The sequence below is a fragment of the Papio anubis genome, chromosome 13 (genome assembly GCF_008728515.1).
Source record: "Papio anubis isolate 15944 chromosome 13, Panubis1.0, whole genome shotgun sequence".
Classification (NCBI taxonomy): Eukaryota; Metazoa; Chordata; class Mammalia; order Primates; family Cercopithecidae; genus Papio; species Papio anubis.
The window spans coordinates 62,163,970-62,181,607 of NC_044988.1; the positions used below are offsets into that span (position 1 = coordinate 62,163,970).

Sequence of the window (17,638 nt, forward strand, 5' to 3'; positions counted from 1 at the left end):
GAGTGAGACTCGGTCTCAACAAAAAAACAAAAACAAACACACACACATACACATACACACACACACACACACACACATATGAATGAAGTGGACAAGGTGGCAAGTGCCTGTAGTCCCAACTACTTAGCTACTCAGGAGGCTGAGGCATAAGGATCACAAATTGAGCCCAACCTGGGCAAAACAGCAAGACCCTGTCTCAAACAAACAAATACATATATGTATTTTATGTATATATTTTTATATACATATTTTTTTTTTTTTACTAGGAAAATGGTTTCATTGAAGTGTCTTTAGAGCTGTGATATCAAGACATGAAGAACAAGTGCACACACAGACATGGCTATCACAGAACAGACTGTGGGTGAATAAAAAGTTCACACCACTTCTTCCCTTTACCCAGTAACAGAAGGCTCTAGGCCACCTCCTCACAGGCCCACTCTTCAGACTCTCTCTCCTCCTCAGCTGTGGTATCCTGTACTTGGACACGTTCATGTTGCTTGCAGCCTCCATCTTGTCCATGCCACTGCCCATGTACTAGTGCAGGAAGGTTTTGTGCCAGAACATGACTATGAACTGTTCCGAGATGCACCTGAACAGCTCCTAGATGGCTGTATTGTTGCCAATGACAGTGGCAGCCATCTTTAGCCCCCAGGGTAGAATGTTACAGACAGCTGTTTTCGCCTTGTGGGGGATTCAATCAACAAAGTAGCTGCTGTCCTTGTTTTGGAGATTAAGCATTTACTTAACCACCTCTTCCATGCACGTATGGTTCCCGAACATAGCAGCTGCTAAGCAACAGCCACAAAGGGGGGGTCCCAGGCAGCCATCACATTCTTGGCATCAAACATCCGCTGGATTGGCTCGGGCACCACTGGGGCTCAGTACTGCTGGCTGTCCTGGATGGTCGGCAGGGCGAAGCCAGACGTGAATAAGTGCAAGCGGGGAATAGGGCCATATTCATGGCCATTGAGCTCGCCCTGGAAGCTCAGGCAGGTGGTGACCCCACTCACAGTGCAGACAACAGGTGGCTCAGGTGGGTGTGGGCAGTTTTAGGGTTCGGAAGCAGATGTCTTAGAGAGCTTCCTTATCAATGCAAAAGGTCTCATCTGTGTTTTCTGTGAGCTGGTGGACTAAGAGGGTGACACTGTAGGGCTCTAGCAACATGTCCAACACCTTGGGAGGGGGCATTACACTGGATACATAAATATTTAAATTATATATAATATGCACTTTATATATTTAAATATATATTATATATATTTATTAGAGACAGAGAGAAAGAGAGAGGAGTAACTAGAAGAGTGTCAGACAGAGACTGAGTGGGAGCAGGGGGAAGAAGGAGACAAACCACTCCCAAAATGGCAACTACCTGAGAGCAGCAGACTACTGGCCTAACTGGCATCATTACTTATGCATTCCACAAGCATGTGAAACTCAATATGCCAAAAACCAGTCACCTTGCCCCTCAAATTGCTCACTTTCCTAACGCCACCACTATCTACCGTGTCACTCAAGTGTGGATTTTATCCTAGATTACTCCTCTTCCCTCATTTCCATCATCCTAGTCCTGCCAAACCTACCTCCTAAATATTCTTACAGCTGGCTCCTTCCTCTGCTTCCTCACTTATCACTTCTCCTTGGACAACCACAATTAGTCTTTGTGCCTTCAGGCAACACCGCTATCAAATTTAATCTATTATAAGCAGATTCATCTTCCTAAAAATGGAAATCTTCCCATGCCAGTCCCCAACTAAAAAACATCCTATGACTCCCTGTCACCTAAATCTGAGATACTTAGCATGGCATTAAGACTCTCCTCATGGCCAAACTTTGGAAGGCCAAGGAAGAAGGATTACTTTAGCCCAGGAGTTTATGACGAGCTCAGGCAGCACAGTGAGAACTTGTCTCTACAAAAAATCAAAAAATAAGATGGGAGGATTACTTTAAGCCCAGAAGGTCAAGGCTGCAGTGAGCCGTGATGGTGCCACTGCACTCCCACCTGGGTGACAGAGCAAGACCCTGTTTCAAAAAAAACAAAACAAAACCAAGAGTCTCCTCAGTCCAGCCCCTACTATCTTCACGTCTTGCCATAGACTTCAAACTCTAGAAATAATTGGTTATAAATATCATACATGAAAAATTCTTCAACGAAATATAATTATTTTGTTCCATGCTCATGCTGTTCACAATGCCAGAAATGCTTCTCCTACTCTTTTCTGTTTTTTTTCCTTTGAGACCAAGTCTTGCTCTGTCGCCCAGGCTGGAGTACAGTGGCGTGATCTTGGCTCAGTGTGACCTCTGCCTCCTGGGTTCACGCAATTCTCCTGCCTCAGTCCTCCAAGCAGCTGGGACTACAGGCATGCACCACCACGCCCAGCTAATTTTTGTATTTTTACTAAACACGGGGTTTCACCATATTGGCCAGGCTGATCTCGAACTCCTGACCTTGTGATCCACCTGCCTCAGCCTCCCAAAGTGCTGGCATTACAGGCGTGAGCCACCGCAACCAGCCTCTCCTACTCTTTTACCTGGCCAGCGTGTACTTATCTTTCATGATTCAGTTCAGACACGTCCTTGTGGAATATTCTCTAAATGTCCAGGCTGATTAAGTGTCTCTCTCGTAGGGTCCCAAGATATCCCTCTACCCACAACACTTAGACCATATCACACTGATTTAAAATACTACTTATTTGTCTTCCTCATAAAGCTATTAACTCTCTCCCAATTCTAAGTGCAGAGAATTTATCTTATTTGACTCTACAACCTTGCCCCAGCTACTACTTAAGCATTTACAACAGTCACCTTTCAGAAGGCCTGCCCAACTAATGTAGTAGGCCCCCATATCGCTGTGAGGGTGAGGCTCTGTAGCTGTTTATTTGATATAAGCCTAGACCCCTTGATCACAGCACAGTCTAGAGGGAGTTTCAGGAGAATCAGTCCAAAGGCTAGACTGGACTAGGCCATTCAGATTCTTTAGGGAATGTATAACTGGCTGGTGGTACTAGACCAAACTTCCTGGGTGGCCACTTTTTACCAAAGCCAGTCCTCGGAGAAAACTTAAGACATGAAGCATGGGCCAGGCACAGTGGCTCATGCCTGTAATCCCAGCACTTAGGGAGGCTGAGGCAGGCGGATCACTTGAGGTCCAGAGTTCAAGACTAGCCTGGCGAACATACTGAAACCCCATCTCTAATAAAAATACAAAAAAAAATTAGCTGGACGTGTTGGTGGACGCATGTAATCCCAGCTACTTGGGAGGCTGAGACAGAAGAATTGCTTAAACTCAGGAGGCGGAGGTTGCAGGGAGCCGAGATCATACCACTGCACTCCAGCCTGGGAGACAGAGTAAGAGTCCATCTCACAAAAAAAAAAAAAAAAAAAATTTGCTGGGCATGGTGGTGTGCACCTGTAGTCCCAGCTACTTGGGAGGCTGAGGCAGGAGAATCACTTGAACCCGGGAGGCAGAGGTTGCAGTGAGCCAAGATAGCGCCACCGCACTCCAGCCTGGCGACAGAGCAAGACTTTGCCTTTAAAAAAAAAACCAAAAACAAAAAACTATATATATATACATACATACATATATATACATATGGCTTGTAATACCAATTTTAGGAACTTACACTGAGGAAATAGTGATGGGTGAACAGTTTGAACTACTGTACATCTTTTTTAATTATAGAGACAGGGTCCCACTATGTTGCCCAGGCTGTAATAAAATCCTCCTGGGCTTAGGCAATCCTCCTGCCTTAGCCTCCCAAAGTGCTGGGATTACAGACATGAGCCATCATACCTTGCCACTACATACCTTTAACAGCGATAAGGTAGTTCACTGCATGAATATACTAACATTAATTGAATGAACTCCCTACTATTGAACACTTACACCATGTCCAAATTTTAGTAATACAAAACATGGCAATGAACATTCTTTTTTTTTTTTTCCAGACGGAGTCTCGCTCTGTTGCCCAGGCTGGAGTGCAGTGGCCGGATCTCAGCTCACTGCAAGCTCCGCCTCCCGGGTTCACGCCATTCTCCTGCCTCAGCCTCCCAAGTAGCTGGGACTACAGGCGCCCGCCACCTCGCCCGGCTAGTTTTTTGTATTTTTTTTAGTAGAGACGGGGTTTCACCGTGTCAGCCAGGATGGTCTCGATCTCCTGACCTCGTGATCCGCCCGTCTCGGCCTCCCAAAGTGCTGGGATTACAGGCTTGAGCCACCACGCCCGGCCATGAACATTCTTTTATTGAAATCCAGGGCCGCCTCTTAGTACTGGGGCATAAGGAGGAAAAAAATTAAATAAATAAATCCAGGGTTGGGTGCGGTGGCTCATGCCTGTAATCCTAGCACTTTGGGAGGTGAGCAGATCACCTGAGGTCAGGAGTTCAAGACCAGTCTGGCAAACATGGCAAACCCTGTCTCTACTAAAAATATAAAAATTAGCTAGGCGTGGTGACAGGTGCCTTCAATTCCAGTTACTTGGGAAGCTGAGGCAGGAGAATCGCTTGAACCCAGGAGGGGGAGGCTGCAGATATCGTGCCACTGAACTCTAGCCTGGGCGACAGAGTGAGAGTCCATCTCAAAAACAAATAAATAAATAATACAAATAAATAAATAAATCTGGCTGGGCACAGTGGCTCACACCTGTAATCCCAGCACTTTGGGCGGCCAAGGCAGGCAGATCACTTGAGGTCAGGAGTTCAAGACCAGCCTGGCCAACACGGTGAATGAAACCCTGTCTCCAATAAAAATACAAAAATTAGCCGGGCATGGTGGCGTGCGCCTGTAGTCCCAGGTACTTGGGAAGCTGAAGCAGGAGAATCGCCTGAACTCAGGTGGCAGAGGTTGTAGTGAGCCAAGATGGCACCACTACACTTCAGCCTGGGCAACAGGGTAAGACTCTGTCTCAAATAGTAGTAATAATAAATAAATAAATAAATAAATCCGACTAGGCACGGTGGCTCACGCCTGTAATCCCAGCACTTTGAGAGGCTGAGGCGGGTAGATCACCTGAGGTCAGAAGTTTGAGACCACCTGGCCAACATGGTGAAACCCCATCTCTACTAAAAATACAAAAATCAGCCGGGCGCAGTGGCGGGTGCCTGTAATCCCAGCTACTAGGGAGGATGAGGCAGAAGAATCGCTTGAACCCAGGAGGCGGAGGTTGCAGTGAGCCGAGATCGTGCCCCTACACTCCAGCCTGGGCAACAGAGCAAGACTCCGTCTCAAAAATCAATCAATCAATCAATCCACGTGTCTGTGCTATGCCAAGATCTTAAGACACTCTGAGCTGTGAATCTAAACTGTTCCTACACAAGATGGGCTACACCACTAGCTAGCTAAGATAAGTAATGGTACTTCATAATAGGTCTTGAATTCTGATGTTTCGCTACAGAATCATGACTTCGTGGAAGGAGGGCCGCATTAGGATTTACAATTATTTTGGATTTAAGTGACATAATTTTTATAAGCTTTACATCTGGCAGTAAATTGATTTCTAATCCTTGATTTTTTTTTTTTTAATGGAGTCTCGTTCTGTTGCCCAGGCTGGAGTACAGTGGCACCATCTCAACTCACTGTAACCTCTGCCTCCTGGGTTCAAGCGATTTTCCTGCCTCAGCCTCCCGAATACCTGGGACTACAGGGGCACGCCACCACGCCCGGCTAATTTTTTGTATTTTTAGTAGAGACGGGGTTTCACCGTGTTAGCCAGGATGGTCTCCTGACCTCGTGATCCGCCTGCCTCGGCTGGCCAAAGTGCTGGGATTACAGGTGTGAGCCACCGCGCCTGGCCTCTAATCCTTGATTTTGGAGGTCTCTGTTAAAAATGAACTGAGTCCTAAAAGCCAGTTTTGGCAAGACACCTTGATTTTACCTAGTACCCACCAAAGTCACCACATAAACTCTGACAACATACAACAGTGGTTTAGCTACCTTAAGCATCTATCTAAACAAAAATTTGTTAAAAATAAATTCTTGCTGGGCGCAGTGGCTCATATCTGTAATCCCAGCACTTTGGGAGGCTGAGGCGGGCGGATCACCTGAGGTTGGGAGTTCAAGACCAGCCTCACCGACATGGAGAAACCCCATCTCCACTAAAAATACAAAATTAGCTGGGCGTGGTGGTGCATGCCTGTAATTCCAGCTACTCGGGAGGCTGAGGCAGGAGAATTGCTTGAACCCGGAGGTGGAGGTTGCGGTGAGCCAAGATCGCACCATCACACTCCAGCCTGGGCAACAAGAGCGAAACTCTGTCTCAAAAAAACAAACAAACAAAAAAGAAATTATTCTTAGGCTGTTAAATCAGAACCCTATTTTGTATTGCTTTTATATGCTTACAAATCCCATCACCTATTTCCAATCTGAAAAATAAAAAGGGAAATAAAAGGATTGGTCCAATAGTCTGATTTCATAAGAATCTTTATTTCTTCCTATGGATGATGGAAATTGATTTTTTTTTTTTCGTTTTCTTTCCAAGATGGAGTCTCACTCTGTCGCCCAGGCTGGAGTGCAGTGGCTCAATCTCAGTTCACTGCAACCTCCGCCTCCCGGGTTCAAGCGACTGTCCGGCCTCAGCCTCCCGAGTAGCTGGGACCACAGGCATGCGGCATCATGCCTGGCTAATTTTTGTATTTTTAGTAGAGATGGGGTATCACCATGTGGGTGGTCTCGAACTCCTGGCCTCAAGTGATCCACCTGCCTCAGCCTCCCAAAGTGCTAGGATTACAGGAGTGAGCCACTGCGCCCGGCCTGAAATTGATTTCTATATACTCAAGGATGCTAATAGTTAACGTGTAAGTTATTCAGGAGAAAATCTCTACACAGGAAACTTTCAGGTTTTTGTTCCCTGGTGACATTTCCAGGTATAAGGCCTTCTACTCAGAATTAACAGGGAGCTTTATCTCTAACTTGCAAACTACTGGAGAGCAGACATTATAATTACATATCTGGTATATGAAGATATTACAAACTCTCAAGAATAGTGTTAAATAATGATAATATGGCCGGGCGTGGTGGGTCACGCATATAATCCCAGCACTTTGGGAGGCAGAGGTGGGGGTCAGGAGTTCGAGACCAGGCCGGCCAACATGGCAAGACCCTGTCTCTACTAAAAATACAAAAATTAGCTGGGCATGGTGGTGCATGCCTGTAATCCCAGCTACTTGAGGGGGCTGAGGCACGAGAATCACTTGAACCTGGGAGGCGGAGGTTGCATTGAGCCAAGACTGTGTCACTGCACTGCAGCCTGGGCAACAGAGTAAGATCCTGTCTCAGAAAAGAAAATAATAATAATAATATCGCTCTTATCTCACACATACTTCTTAAGTGTAACAGCATTAAGACTTGAGGACCGGCTGGGCGCGGTGGCTCAAGCCTGTAATCCCAGCACTTTGGGAGGCCGAGACGGGCGGATCACGAGGTCAGGAGATCGAGACCATCCTGGCTAACACGGTGAAACCCCATCTCTACTAAAAAATACAAAAAACTACCCGGGCGCGGTGGCGGGCGCCTGTAGTCCCAGCTACTCGGGAGGCTGAGGCAGGAGAATGGCGTGAACCCGGGAGGCGGAGCTTGCAGTGAGCTGAGATCCGGCCACTGCACTCCAGCCTGGGCGGCAGAGCGAGACTCCGTCTCAAAAAAAAAAAAAAAAAAAAAAGACTTCAGGACCAAGACCATACGGTTGTGTATTTGCCCATTGAGAATCAAAAGCCCTCTCCAGGGGCTATTTTGAGCTCCAAAAAACTCACTGTGTGACTAAGAGAAGCAACTCCTTTTGTTGCATATTCTACTACTGTATTTTTGAGCGCCTACTTCAGTCCTTCTCACCATCATTTTTTAGGATAAGAAAATGCAGGTTCATCTAGCTGAAACAACGATTTTAAAAGATGAGTGTTTATTGTACAAACAACACTTTATCAACAATACAGAAATTTAAAATGCAAGAAAGATCACTCAGAACCTTCTCTCTTTTAAAATCTGTTTTTCATTTGTCAGGTTCCTGTTTAGCCTTCAACCACATACATATTATAATTGTGCACAGCTATTATCAGCAGAGACAGGATTTTGTATCTCATTTCATTAAACATATTGAATGCTTTGCACATTACAGTCTCCATAATTATGTTAATGTCTGCATAGTACCATCCATATTTGATTTATCACAATTTACTTAAGTATTCAATTGCCAGTATTTAGATTAAGTAGCTTCCAATTATTATCTTGTTAAAAACGACTTTTCCTTTGGATAAATTCTCAGGTATGAACATTTTAGGTGAAAGGGTATAACATTTTTAGGCTCTTCTTTCAACAGATACTATGTACTTTCGTGTTTTTTTCTTTTTTTGACACAGGGTCATGTCCTGTCACCTAGGCTAGAGTGCAGTGATGTAATCCCATTTAACTGTAGCCTCGACTTCCCAGACTCAAGCCATCCTCCCACTTGAGCCTCCTGAGTAGCTAGGACCAAAGGCACAAGCCACCTTGCCCAGCTAATTCTTAAATTTTTTTGTAGAGATGGGGTCTCACTACATTTCCCAGGCTGGTCTTGAACCTCTGGGCTCAAGTGATCTTCCTGTGTCGGCTTCCCAAAGTGCTGGATTACAGTCATGAGCCACTATGCCCAGCCAATACTGGCCAACATGGTGAAACCCCGTCTCTACTAAAAAACACAAAAAAATTAGCCAGGCGTGGTGGTGGGCGCCTATAATCCCAGCTACTTGGGAGGCTGAAGCAGAACAATCACCTGAACCTGGGAGGCAGAGGTTGCAGTGAGCTGAGACCGAGCCACTGCACTCCAGCCTGGGCAACAAGAACAAAACTCAGTCTCAGAAAAAAAAAAAAAGAAAAAATGGCCAGGTTGATGGCATGTGGTATAGTTCCAGCCACTCAGGATTCTGGGGCAGGAGGATCCCTTGAGCCCAGGAATTTGAAGCTGCAGTGAGCCATGACTGCACCACTGTACTCCACCTTGGGTGCAAAACCCTGTCTTGAAAAAGAACAAAGTGGCCGGGCGTGGTGGCTCACGTTTGTAATCCCAGCACTTTGGGAGGCTGAGGTGGGCATATTACATGAGGTCAGGAGTTTGAGACCAGCCTGGCCAGCATGGTGAAACCGTCTCCACTAAAAATACAAAAATTAGCCAGGCATGGTGGCATCTGCCTGTGGTCCCAGCTACTTGGGAGGCTGAGGCACAAGAATCGCTTGAACCTGGAGGCAGAGGTTACAGTGAGCCAAGATCACGCCACTGCACTCCAGCCTAGGCAACACAGTAAGACTCGATTTCAAAACAAAGAAAAAGAAAAAAGAGAGAACAAAGCAACCCTGACATAATGGGTTAGCCTGATACTCTCAGGTAGGCCTTGGTATCCTAGTGTAAATAAATAATTTCAGAGAACATCAACATCAGTCAAGGCCACTCTGTAACTGTGATAAAGACAAAAACAAGACCACTCTGTAATCATACCTGAACACAGACCAAAACAAGAACACTGGCCAGGCAAGGTGGCTCACGTCTGTAATCCCAGCACTTTGGGAGGCTGAGGTGGGCGGATCACCTGAGGTCAGGAGTTCGAGACCAGCCTGGCCAACATGGTAAAACCCTGTCTTTACTAAAAATATAAAAATTAGCTGTGCGTGGTGGCATGTGCCTGTAGTCCCAGCCACTCGGGAGGCAGAGGTGAGAGAATCACTTGAACCTGGGAGACGGAGGCTGCAGTGAGCCAAGATCGTGCCACTGCATTCCAGCCTGAGCGATAGAGCGAGACTCCATCTCAAAAAACAAACAAACAAACAAACAAAAAACCCAAGAACACTGCCTAAACCACAAAAGATCAAATATCCCCTTAACCTTGCTAATATAAATGACAGTTTCATCTTTATCAATTACAGCTTTAATCTCCTTCTAGATAAGATTAAGATACCCAAACATAGAATTTGCCCCTGTTGTGACAGTATCCATCTGGAGCAAAGTGCTATATCCTTAAGCCTTCCCCCAAATCACGTGCAACAAGTCCCAGTGTTGTAACACCTTTCTGGCACTCTTACTGAGCAGTCCCTTGCTCCTCTATGGAGAAGGCTCTCCCAGGTACAACAAGCAACAACATCTGACTTGTTCTGCAACAAGAACAGTCCCTGATAGTCTTTGGCTGGAGAGTGTTGACAATGGGAAGTAAGAGTTCACGTCCAAAATTAAATACCTCCAACTGTGTAGATCATCACTCTGCTGATCACCATCCTTCTCCTCAAATCACACCCCACCCGTAACCCCTTCAAGAGTCCTCCTTTCGGCCAGGCACGGTGGCTCATGCCTGTAATTTCAGCACTTTGGGAAACCGAGACAGGTGGATCACGAGGTCAGACGATCAAGACCATCCTGGCCAACCTGTAATCCCAGCTACTTGGGAGGCTGAGGCGGGAGAATCGCTTGAACCCAGGAGGCAGAGGTTACAGTGGGCTGAGATCGTGCCACTGCACTACAGCCTGGCGACATAGCGAGATTCCGTCTCAAAAAAACAAAACAAAACAAAAAAACAAAAATAAAGTCCTCCTTTCTTGATTTATTTTCTGTATTCTCCTGGTTTTCCTGAGTTCCCTGCTCTCCCGCAGCAGTTCTTCTTGCCCTGTAAATGTACATGTTTTCCAAGGTTCTCTCCTTAGCTTATCTGTCAGTATCAGTGGTTCTTAACTATTTTTGGCTCATAGTACTCTCTTTGAAAATCTAAGGACAAAAACTAAGAACTACTTCCCACACCACCCCCCCAAAATCTTGCCCAGAAAGTACACATATAATCAAAACTTTGCAATTTTAGGGAAAGTTTACACAACTCAAGCCAGGAATGCCTGCTCTCTACCCTCTTTCCCATGGTAATGTAACAATTTCAATAATTCCTTCTACATAAATGACTGCCAAATCACTAACTTCAATCCTTACTCTCTGCCAAACTTCAACTAATTGATGAAAAGGACAAAACCCAAATCCGTTCCTTAATATTCACTCTGCCATCTTTCCAGTTATATAGGTTCAAGACATTAGTATCTTTTTATTTATTTATTTATTTATTTTTATTTTTTTATTTTTTTAGACGGAGTCTCGTTCTGTTGCCCAGGCCGGAGTGGAATGGCGCAATCTCAGCTCACTGCAACCTCCACCTCCCGGGTTCAAGCGATTCTCCTGCCTCAGACTCCCAAGTAGCTGGGATTACAGGCACCCACCATCATGCCCAGCTAATTTATTTGTACTTTTATAGAGACAGGGTTTCACCATGTTGGCCAAGCTGGTCTCGAACTCCCGACCTCAGGTGATCCGCCCGCCTTGGCCTTCCAAAGTGCTGGGATTACAAGTGTGAGCCACCTCACACTACCAAAGAAAATCTTTTTAACACTAGGCCCAAATTCCTACACGGCAACAGTTGGCTGATGTCAAGAATGTCTTCTGTAGTTCTTTGCAGCCCCTACTACTCCTTACTGTCTTGTGCCTAGCGAACTTTTCTTTACTTAGCGTTTCTGTCTGGCTCCGCAGCCTATCTGAGTTTGCATAAGTCTAAACCACGAACATATACCTAACCCACCCCAGCTGCCAGACCCATGTTCTAATTAAGGTTATACCACCTCTAATTAAGTAGTTTTGTAAAAGTATGACTGTATTGTTAACAATGATAAAAACAACAGTTGGCTATCCTTGCTGTTACTGCTGTGCTAGCTGGGGCCAAGAAATTTGGGGATCGAATGACTGCCCCTAGTTTGATTGTTAGCCCACAGCACAGGGACATTCTACATCAAAACTTTACTATTGAGAATACAACATAATCTCTCCCACCTCTGAAATCTTCACACATTATCCAAAGACAGTTACAATTATTTAAATAATTTTCCTCTCTTCAAATTGTGGGAAAAGTTGATGGAATCATTTTTACTGCTACTAGTACTTCTAAATAAGTAAGATATTGCTCACTTAGAGTATTTTCCAGATGCATGCAGATACTTTCGCAGCACCAGATTATTATCACTCCCATTTTGCAGATACAAAAACAAAAGCACAAATAAGGGAATCATTTGCTCAATGTCACAAAGTTCAGAGAACAGCACTATTCCTAGTTCCCTGCTTTGATTCTGGAAGCTAAGCAAAAACAAACAAATACTAACTATAAAATGAAAATAGCTCTCCTTGCCCCAAACACTAGGTTATGAGGACGCAGGAAGACAGAAAGAGGTAGGAATTAAGAGTAGGTTAAATTATTACTTATTATGCTCGCCTTCAAAATAGTGTCAATAAATTCAAGAAGCAAGAGGCTGTGATTAATTCAGTTTACAATTCAGTAATATCTGCTAGGCTAAACACCATGATGCATGTGCGGTAAATGGAATGAACTCTTCCAAGCAGAAGACTCTTTTTCTACCCCAAGTGACAAGGATGACAGTTCTCAACCATGAGTGGGCAGCTGGAGAGACCAAGAAAAGGAAGTTCTGTGGAGGCTTGTTGCCACCACTTAGTTTTGAAAGGCTTCTGTGTAAGACAAGCGACTCTAAACAGAAGAGGAAACGAAAGGTTGGCCCCAGCCACCATGGTATTATTTCCTTCCTCAGAACTGTTTAAATTTTTGTCATGTCCTTTATAAACAGACCAACCACCATGGTATTATTTCCTTCCTTAAAACTGTTTAAATTTTTGCCTACGTCCTTTATAAACAGACACTTCTCCTAGTACTTAAGATTTTCTTAATCTAGAGCAAGCTTCTCTCTTTTCATGATCCAAAATGTGTTTCAGTCCAGGGTCAATTTACTCACACATTATGACATTACTTGTCTATTCATACAGGGTGAGGTGAAAATGGAGGGAGGGCTGGGCGTAATCATTTCCCACCCTTAGGCCCTAGGCATTGCCTCTTTTTATTTGCCATTCTGACATGCCATTTGTCTGACATGCTATTCGTGGACTCTGTTCCAAACATTTCTGCTCTTTGACTTATTTTATCCTGGCCTATAATTGGGTTGGTTACAAAGCTTACTGAGAAATTTTTCACTTCATTTATAACTGTCTTTCTAGTCACTCTTAAAAAGGCTACTTTCCAAAGAGCAAATGCTTATACCCTGAAATATACTACCAGACACACATTCCCTGCCTTCCTTATAGAAAACAGTTCATGTATTTCTCATATCTCAGTTTATTATACATTTTTAGATTCTATTCACTAAAAAACAGCCAAGTGTGCTATTTTAAATACTTCGACATATGTTCTTAGGCTGTTTTCACTATTATGTATCATGAATGATACTCTGAGCATCATTATTTCTTAAGTCTTTCCTTTGAGGCCTATGGTTTAAAAACCAGCATAAAAAGATGAGGCAAAAACAAACAAACAAACAACCCTCTAGAAGCAGCACATCCAGAGAGGGCCTAAAGAAATACACTCCTTTGAAGACTTACCAGAAAAGAAATGTATGAGTGAAAAAAGGAGCACAAAAAGAGAGGAAGAAGTCATCAACGGGAAAGAATGGAAAAGAGAGTAAGGCTAGTCCCTTCTAAAAGAAACAGATGGGAAAACTAGCAGCGAGAGGTTCTACAGCAAGTGGCACGATATATCCAGGATCTAGGGGAGAGGTCACAGCCCCCCAGACACTTACCGTGTTGCATTTTGTGCCACACACCACTTGCCTATGATTCAACCACTGAGATGCAAACACTTTATTAAGGGTCCCAAGGTGAAACTCTCTCTCCTTCAGGAGACTGGGAAGTTGCTGTGCTGCATAACCATGCAACACTCGAGAGTAGCTGGTTTCATTCTGTAGCCTGACTTCCCGGTTCTTCAAGTAGTATACTAAGGATCTCTTCACAGGAGGAAGTCTTTTCCTTTTGTGAAGCGTGTGATCCCAGCCAAACTGTGGAAACAACATTAGAAATCAGGGCTTTGGCTGCTCTTCTAACGAAGGGATCCTGCTGTATTACAGAAGTCACCAACAACTCATAACTCATACTGCAGAATTTACAAACAACAGAAATACAAACACAAGAGAACAAGAATCTCAATCCAGAAAGTCGTTTAACTCTTCCAACATTAAAAAAAGTTGCTCAGAGTCAAACTTACCTATGTGAATTACAAGGGCTAAAAGTCAAGGGAATCAATGAAGAATAGAACAGGCTAAAAGGTTTACCAGACCTTTCAGGAGTGAAAGATTGAAGGAAATGAGAGGTCGAGTGATTCCCATACCAACCTGGGCTGCATCTCTGCCCAGCCCCCTTCTCCCTCTCAGTCTGCACTCCCACTGGAGCAGGTAAGATACAGTCCAAGGAGACAGACCTGAGCGCCAGGTCTTCCAGGGATGCATCATCAATGACCGTTCCTCTGTCATCATGCCCGCGCTCCAGGCAGTTGAAGAATTCGAAAAATCAACCACCAACGGGGTAGTAGGCCCCCGGGAAATCAGAGGCCATATCTATGTCCAAGAAGACCTTCCTTTCCAAAGGGGGCGGTATAGAGATGATACCTGGGAACTGTTGTTTCTTTTGGGGTCCAAACGCCAAAAAGCCCAGTTCAGGGTTGGGTATACATATAGGGAGACTCCTTCTTTCTTCGAGGAGGGACGCAATCATCCCAGCTTCCTAGGGTCCATTGAAGGTAGTGTTCACTCTACCAAAGTTGGTTTCCGATTCCCTTAACTTCGGTTTCCCCTTCCTCCAAAGCCAGGATTCTGGTTTCTTTTCAAGCCCTATCCACGGCTGCAGGCCTCCCGCGGATTATGTCCCATTGCTGAGTTCCCCTTTGGCTCCTCACCGCCCTGGCCTATCTGCCCTCCAGTTAACTAGGGTCCAGCCCTGACTCCACAAGCCCTGGCCCCATTCCTGTTTTGCCTCTGACTGCAGACCTTGGACCCCGATTCCTGTCGCAGGATCTGCGGACCCTAAACCCCTCTTGGTGCCTCGGCCTCACCACCTAGGTCCCGGCCTCTCAACCCTCACCTGCTGGCCCTGAGCGTCGCTCCCAGCTCCCGGCGAGGCGGGCGCTTTCCGCTTCCTGCTAACTGCTTTCCGGGCCATAGTGGGCAGCGCCGCCGCGGCCCCGCAGCCACATGGGGCGGGGGAAGAGAGGGATAGCAGGACGGCGGGTCATATACTGGGCCCCGGGGCCGCGCACCTTAGTGCGCCCGGCCCGGAAAATGGCCCGGACCCGGAGCGGCAGCAGAAAAAAGGCGGAAAGAAGGGAAAGAGAGAGGAAGGACTGGGGCCAGGAGAGGGAAGGTGAAGCGAGAACTAGAAGCTTTCCGACGGCAGAGCCGGGAAGGACGGCGAGCGATTACAACCAAAACACCCCCTCCCCCTTGCCCGCGCGCCGTCACCCTTGCGCAGCCGCACTTTGGACAGCGTCGCCACGGAAACGCCGCCGGAAGGAGAGGGGCGGGATTTAGGGATTGGAAGAGACTTAGCTGCTGTTTGCTGGCCGCCGCCGGACCATTTTCAAAGGTCGTTTGGCAGCCGCTGGAATGGTCGTGGACTAGCTGGGGCCGAGGGAATCGGGCTTCTGGCCGCCGACCTCCGACCCCAGCCCGCCTATCCGCAGGCACCCGGAAATGAGGACCACCAGCGCTGCTGGGGGAAGGAATCCCCCCCTAGTGCAGGCCTTTAGCCGGTAGCCGCTACCGGTTACCTCCCATCTGGCACGAAACGTTTCCCTGAATCTGCCACAAACCGTGCTCTGGCTCCAAGGGCTGGACAGGGGGGTGAGGGTTGGGACAGAAGCCGCCCCCACCCGTCAAAGTGAAGTCCAGTCAGGAAGCCAAGGCAGTGTGGCCAGACTTTCCCACCGCTGAGAACCTGCCCAGCACAACCAACCCAGGCCGACCCACGGGTCTCCGGCTACCCTCTTCCCACCCCTGGGTAGCCCTCAGGCTCCATTCTCCGCTCTGTCTCCTCCTGATCCTTTCTCCTGTCCGAACTGCTTCAGCCCCTCATCACCTTCCCCTTACGGTGCGACTTCACCATCCCCTTTAGATTTCCATGACCCGCCATCTAAATCACATGGTCTTTTGTGCTTTATGAAGTAGGCATCACGCTGTAACTTACCTGTCGCTGCCTGCCTTACTCTTGGATTCAGGTTGCGTCTCCATTAGGGCAGGTTAGGAATTCTGAACCACAGGAAAGAGTGGTCATTTTTGGCTTGCCAGTCCATTTAGAGCTGGCGTTGGCCACCAAACAAGGGGGCTTCATCAGGATCACCCTTGCCAACATTTTTGGAAGATCCTGAAGGAATATGACTGCCAGCCTTCATTTTCCTCAAGCAAACAAACCCTCCGAGGAAGTAGGGTGCTCTTGCTTGGGGCCGATTGCCCTCAGCCTGTGGTGCCCAGTTACCTGCTGGTCCCTTCAGGCTTCAGGCCTCAGGCCTCATACCTCCAAGGAGCTCTGTTGGACCATCTGAAGTTCTGTCAACAAGGAGATTTGGATTTGTTTTCCAAGCTGAACCAAAGACCAGATTGAAGCAGGGTCTCCTGTCATCCCAAGTCAGCACTGCCACTAACCCCTAATGTCTTGGGAAAGGCAGCTCCATCTTATTTGGTCAGGCCTGTCCCTTTAGAGATATGCACATAGTGAGTGGGTCAGGAGTGGGTCAGCTTTCTTTTTTGAGTCTGTTCTAGTTCTGTCTTGCCCCGCAATGCTCTGGATGACCCAGGAGCCCTTGGGCAAGAGTCTGGAATCCTTTGAGAATCTCTCGGCTCAGATTGGGCTGGCCTGGGCTTGGATCCCAGTTTCCTCTGTTAGTGCCAAGAGGGGCACACTGGGAACTGCTGCAGGCTCTTACTCAAAGTTCCTTTACTTCATCTTCACATCCCAGGAACCATCCCCAAATGCACCTTATAGCAGAGCTCACCTTTTTTTTTTTTTTTTTTTTTTTTTTTTTTTTTTTTGAGATGGAGTCTTGCTCTGTAGCCTAGGCTGAAGTGCATTGGTATGATCTCGGCTCACTGCAACCTCTGCCTCCTGAGTTCAAGTGATTCTCCTACCTCAGCCTCCTGAATAGCTCAGATTACAGGCGCCCGCCACCCTTGTCCAGCTAACTTTTTTTTTTTTTTTGAGATGGGGAGCTGGCATGTTTTGATGGGTAAGTGAAGGCAATAAGTAAAACTATTTCTGAGAGTCACAGTAGGCTGTTTTAACAGGTATTAGATAAAACTGCTTTCAGATTACAGCAGGCAGTTTCAGCAGTGAGGCTCACTAAGAATGCCATTCTTGGAGTAAAGTTACGTGCCCTGAGTACTTTTTCCCCCAGTCACTCTACTACTTTATTATCATTATTATTTTATTATTTTACTTTTTAGACAGGGTCTTGCTCTGTCGTCCTGGCTGGAGTCCAGTGGCACGATTTCAGCTCACTGCAACCTTCGCCTCCTGGGTTCAAGCGATCCTCCCGCCTCAGCTTCCCAAGTAGGTGGGACTACAGGCATGCGCCACCAGGCCTGGTTAATTTTTGTATTTTTAGTAGGGACGGGGTTTCACTGTGTTGGCCAGGCTGGTCTCAAACTCCTGACCTCAGGTGATTGGCCCAACTTGGCCTCTCAAAGTGCTGGGATTACAGGCGCGAGCCAGCGCACCCGGCCTGCAGTTTTTTAAAAGCAATTGTGAATTAAATTTCCAAAATGGACTTTCATTCTGTG

General features: G+C 46.4%; 1 protein-coding gene across 4 annotated transcripts in view; it reads right to left on the reverse strand.

The window, feature by feature from the left end:
- DCAF12 (DDB1 and CUL4 associated factor 12) overlaps window positions 1-16,010 on the reverse strand; it is a 37,901-nt gene extending 21,891 nt beyond the window's left edge. The window contains exons 1-2 of one of the 4 annotated variants that reach the window (XM_009188622.2): window positions 15,942-16,010; window positions 13,616-13,870 (exon numbers count right to left, since the gene is read on the reverse strand). In XM_009188622.2, the coding sequence (XP_009186886.1) occupies window positions 13,616-13,870; window positions 15,942-15,995 (309 nt within the window). In that variant the 5' untranslated portion in view covers window positions 15,996-16,010. Of the gene's footprint in view, window positions 1-13,615; window positions 13,871-14,203; window positions 14,457-14,948; window positions 15,360-15,857 lie in introns of those variants that run through there. The other 3 variants (XM_009188623.1, XM_003911589.3, XM_009188621.4) reach the window with 3 other exon arrangements.
- Window positions 16,011-17,638: the final 1,628 nt, after the last annotated feature.